The sequence below is a fragment of the Oryx dammah genome, unplaced genomic scaffold (genome assembly GCF_014754425.2).
Source record: "Oryx dammah isolate SB20612 unplaced genomic scaffold, SCBI_Odam_1.1 HiC_scaffold_3, whole genome shotgun sequence".
In the NCBI taxonomy this organism is placed as follows: Eukaryota; Metazoa; Chordata; class Mammalia; order Artiodactyla; family Bovidae; genus Oryx; species Oryx dammah.
The window spans coordinates 12,804,337-12,809,398 of NW_024070187.1; the positions used below are offsets into that span (position 1 = coordinate 12,804,337).

The window sequence follows — 5,062 nt, forward strand, 5'->3', positions numbered from 1 at the left end:
ACATTCTTTTTCTCTCACCACTTCTCAAATCTTAACATTCCTATTGAGCCTTGCTGAAACTTAATCTGCAAAAGAAACTCCTCTGCAGTCTACTGGAGTCCAGATCCATTCCCGCTCCCCATGCACCATCTAACACTCGGCCCAGCACTCACTTCTGGGTGCTGTGGTTCTAAGAAGTCAGCCACTTCGACAAGAGGGTGGGCGTGAGGAGGAGGAGGTGGCGGGAGGAGGAGGAGGAGGGAGGGAGGGAGGGAGGGATGGCTGTTGAGCAATTCAGAACAAGTTCCCTCCGAGGTCCAGTAGCCCTCCAGCTCTTTTTTCCTATTGAAAAGCCGGGAGAATCGGGAGGACGGGCCCCATGTCCCTACAACGCCCCCCAGCGCGGAGCAGAGGTCATGGAAATGTCAACGCAGCCCATTCGCTCTGCCGAGCTACAAGCTGGCCGCCCCTCCCGCTGCCACCTATGCAGGAAGCCCTTTGCGGTCCCACCCTACCATAAACAGGGGTTAGCCCGAACGCCCCCCACCCTTCCCCGAAAACTAAAAACCTGTATGGTGCTGTGTGTCACACGTAAAATGAGGAGGCCCCTTTTAGCTGTAATAAGTCAGTGTTTTTAGTTTCACCTCCTTTAAAAGTCCATCAGCTGCTCCTCTACTCGATCTCTCTGTCAGGAGACGCCTCTATGAATCCTCCAACATCCTCTCTCTTCAGCCTTCCACGTCAGTCTTTCTGGAACCTAAGCATGCTTGCCCGCCAAGTGAGCACAGCTCGCCATCCATACCCTATGCCTCCTTTAACCAAACGAAAGCGTTTTGAAATACTTTCCTATCTGAGACCGTTCCTAAGAAGCTTTGCCAAGAGACGTCCGGCTGCAGCAGAGGGCTTACTACTTTTCCTGGGATTCTGACCCCTATTAACTAATTTCTAGGATCCCGACGTCCGGGAGCTCAGAGGCCAGACAGCGCCGGATGCCTTGCGGTGCGCGCGCGTGCGCGTCGGGACGGGGGTGGGGTGCGGCCGTGAGGACTGGGACCCGGGCGGTCGCCTTGGTCTCCCCACCCGCCCCCAGCGCCCCGGCCCCTAATGAGCCGCTGAAAGGGAGCGGGCTCCTGTGCGCGTGGCTCGCAGGCCTCCCGGAGTCCGGGGCGCCCTGATTGGCCAGCTGCGCCTCGCGACCTCCATTCATTAATAAATTAGCGGCACGCTCCAGCCGAGCGCGAGCCACCAATCACAATGGGCAGCGACGGCGACAACAGCCGCAGCTTGAGCCGATGCCGCCGCTCCAGCAGTCCGACCGCAGCCTCGAGCTCCAACGGGAGCTTTAGAACCGTGTTATGCTGATTAGATAAAGGGGGGAAAGAGAGGCGGGGGGCGATGGAAAGAGGAGGATGGATGGATGGCAGGGCCACGGGAGGGGGGGAAGTGGGTGAAGAAAGAAAGAAATGAATGATGATAATGCAATGAAAAGAGTAAGCCGGGTAGGGAAAAGCGGGGGAGAAGGGGGGCCAGCACAGGGGAGGGGAGGAGAAAGCTGCGGCTGAGGGTTGGGGGTGGGGGGGGAGGTGGGGGCCCCGGGGGCAGATCTGATTGTTTTCTTGGTGGTATATAAGGGGTTTTAAGGAGAGTCGTGTGCCAGACACGCAGCCACTGAACCACAAGCAGCTTCGCTTTAACTGGAGTGCCTGGGAGTCGCGTGCCAGGAGCCGCGCGTCCAGGGACTGACTGACAGGACAGACACGCACCACCACCACAACACACGAGACCCGGGCGGGTCGCCGAGGCCGCCGGGGCTCTTGGCAAAGTCGCCGGTCAGAGAGGTCCCCCGCGGAGCCGCGCCGCAGCAGCGCCAGGCCCGGTGCCTCCAAGCCCGCAGAAGGAGCAGCGCTGAGCTCCCGGCTGCGCGGAGAATCGCAGCACGCGCCAAAGAGCGACGCCGAGGCACGTTTAGAGAGAGAACCAAGTAAGTACCCGCGCTGCGGCTTCCAGCTTCGGGGAGTTTCCCGCACGGCGTCCCACCACATCCGAACGCCCTTCGCTCGCGACGAATCTTTTGTCGCGGGGTCGCAGTCCCTTCCCGGGAGAGAACACAGCTGTCAGGGCGTGTCAGAGTTCGGAACCCAGTTGGCTGGCGACAGGGTCACAACAAGGGGCGCCCGCGAGCTGGGAGAACACAGGCAGGGTTTCCTCCCCAATTTACTTTCCTCCTTGGCGCGATCCCGAGCGGGTCTTCTCGGGCGCGCAGCAGCGAGTCCCGGTAACACTGACAGCTTACCTCTGCTGGTACATTCAGACCCCATTTGGTTCTTTCTCCCTCTCTGCTCTCTTCTCCAGGATGTTCGTCAAATCCGAGACCTTGGAGTTAAAGGAGGAGGAGGGCGTGCTGGTGCTGCTTGGCTCGGCCTCCCCCGCCTCGGCGGCTCTGACCCCTGTATCTTCCAGCGCTGACGAGGAGGAAGAGGAGGAGCTGGGCGCGGCGGGCGGAGCGCGGCGGCAGCTTGGGGCAGAGGCCGGGCCCGCGGCGCTGGGCGGCTCGCCGGGAGGAGCAGAGGGCTGCCGGCCGGCGCGGCTGCTGGGTGTGGTGCATGAGTGCAAGCGGCGCCCTTCCAGGGCAAGGGCTGTTTCTCGCGGCGCCAAGACGGCCGAGACCGTACAGCGCATCAAGAAGACCCGTAGACTGAAGGCCAACAACCGCGAGCGCAACCGCATGCACAATCTCAACGCGGCGCTGGACGCGCTGCGCGAGGTGCTCCCCACATTCCCAGAGGACGCCAAGCTCACCAAGATCGAGACCCTGCGTTTCGCTCACAACTACATATGGGCGCTCACCGAGACCCTGCGCCTGGCTGACCACTGTGGGGGCGGCGGCCTGCCCGGGGCGCTCTTCTCGGAGGCAGTCCTGCTGAGCCCGGGAGGCACTAGCGCCGCCTTGAGCAACAGCGCAGACAGCCCTTCGCCCGCCTCCACGTGGAGCTGCACAAACAGCCCCGCGGAGTCTTCCTCTGCGTCCTCCAACTCCACCTCCCCCTACAGCTGCACTTTATCTCCCGCCAGCCCGGAGGGTTCAGACATGGACTATTGGCAGCCCCCACCTCCAGACAAGCACCGCTACGCACCTCACCTCCCCATAGTCAGGGACTGTATCTAGAACTGCCGTCTCTGCTACCCACGCCAGGCCTTAGTGGGTACCCTTTCCTGCCCCCGATCAAGCCCTCCACCCACCCCGCTCCTGGCCCCGCTTTCCATGCCCGGGAAACCGTCTCACTACTCAGAGCATGTGTAGCCGTTCTGATTACTCGGTTATTTGTTGCATTCCTCGGCTAGGGGCTTCCTTAGTTCAGCCGGGCTCTCTAATTTATTGGTGTGATGGAGCTTATTGTCAAAGAGGATCGTAGAGTTTGGGGCGGGGAGGGGGGAGGCACTTAAGGTAAAAAGATGCTGGGAAGAGATAAAGGTGACACGTCTAAAGAGTTTGTAGAGCGGACTGACGCTCTTGCCCTCTCGGTGCGATTCATGCGAATCTCCCAGGGGGAACCAACCGGTTCCTGTGATCTCTTCACCTTTGCTTCTACATAGAGATGTTAATGTCGAGTAGAAAGAAATGTATCTTAGCATCTGAATGATTTTACCGGTAATAATATTATCCACAGATTTGCAATGGCTGGCATCTGCCTTATTCCCAGTGCTGCCTGCGGGCTGTGGGAATTTCACCTGTCAAACCAAACTTTCCCTCTCTGATGTGCACTTTGTTCTGTTTCCCAGATTTGTCACAATGCCTATTGTCCTGCTCTTCTCTTTCCTTTTTCTTCTCCATTTTGCCATCTGTCTCTTATGATTTATAAGGGGGAAAAAGTTGTTTTGTTAGAGGGCCAGGTTAGAAGTCATTGTATAATTTGTAGGCTTTGTAATGATTGAATGCAAGCGTGGAAATTTAGGCTGAACTCTCTATCAAAAGGAAAAATGTGGAGGAAAACGGAAAAATCAGGAGGGAGGATTGCTTCATGAATTATTTATCTCGACCTTTTAGGGGAGAAGAAACTCCCCCGTTCTTTCAAGAGATTAAAAATAAATCAACAGACTGAAAACCTAAGCAGACACGGAGCATTATCAGGATCAGCCACACACGTGTTTCCTTCTATTTATTATAAAGAAAAATTTCATGGGAAAAGTATGTATTTTTTGTATATTCTACAGAGTTTATTCTAGTATGTATTTACGTCTTGAAAGAACAAGAAAATTGTTCTTGTGATTAAACTATAAATAAAGTATCTAATTTTCATAATTTTTGTGTTTCATTATTACTTTCCTGTTTAGGTGGCTTTTAGAAGAATAAGTTGCATTTTTTTCTTAACTCCCTATATCAAAGTGAGTAGAGTACTAGTTTGTTTTTGTTTTGTCAATGTTTGTGTGTAGATTTCATTGACACATAAGGTCTAAGCAATCACAGGAAGCTGAATTATATTCAAGACACTAACACTGACATAAAAGTTAACTCTCCATACAAATAAAAGCTTGATTTTTAAGAAATCAATTTCTGAGCAAACAAGATTAGTTTAAAAAAAAGTTTTGGGAATTTAAATTATAATTAAGTAATGATGGGCACCAAAGTTCAGAAACTTTTCTTTTAAAAAATAGTGGAGTTGAACTATCTTGACGGAGTGTGTAGAAATTTGGTTCTTACACTTCACTTCTTTGAGCTTCAGCTATAGTCTGTAAACAAAAGAGACTAGACAGTGATCCCTAACACAGTGACATAACTGAAGTGTTTATAAATTCATTACTGGAAGCTGATTTCATGTCAGCCAATTCAGTCTTTATTAAAGCAGTTTACACAGTCAAAACATCTTCAGAGAGAAAGCAAAAATGGTTTCCTAATCACCAGGATACATAACTCTGTAACTTGCCGCTCAGTCTCCAAAGCAGAAATCAGTGCTCTTTGACTGGCCTTGGGTCAAAGATGATCAAGTGAAGGCTGACCACTTTAGAGAAGGGTGGCCAAGACTTCACTAGCCAAAAAAAAAAAAAAAAAAGCCAGCAAAGAAATGTTGGTTGTTCGTAGTTGCCC

The 5,062-nt window shown here is 53.2% G+C and overlaps 1 protein-coding gene across 1 annotated transcript; it reads left to right on the top strand.

Annotated features, from left to right (window-relative positions):
• The first annotated feature begins 1,982 nt into the window (after positions 1-1,982).
• NEUROG2 (neurogenin 2) lies at positions 1,983-3,188 on the top strand. Its single transcript, XM_040237447.1, has one exon. It carries the CDS (start codon positions 2,333-2,335, stop codon positions 3,143-3,145), a length of 813 nt encoding a protein of 270 aa, XP_040093381.1. The 5' UTR covers positions 1,983-2,332; the 3' UTR covers positions 3,146-3,188.
• Positions 3,189-5,062: the final 1,874 nt, after the last annotated feature.

Coding starts and splice junctions, on each gene's coding strand:
- NEUROG2 (XM_040237447.1), top strand. CDS start 2,333: ATGTTCGTCAAATCCGAGACCTTGGAGTTAAAGGAGGAGGAGGGCGTG.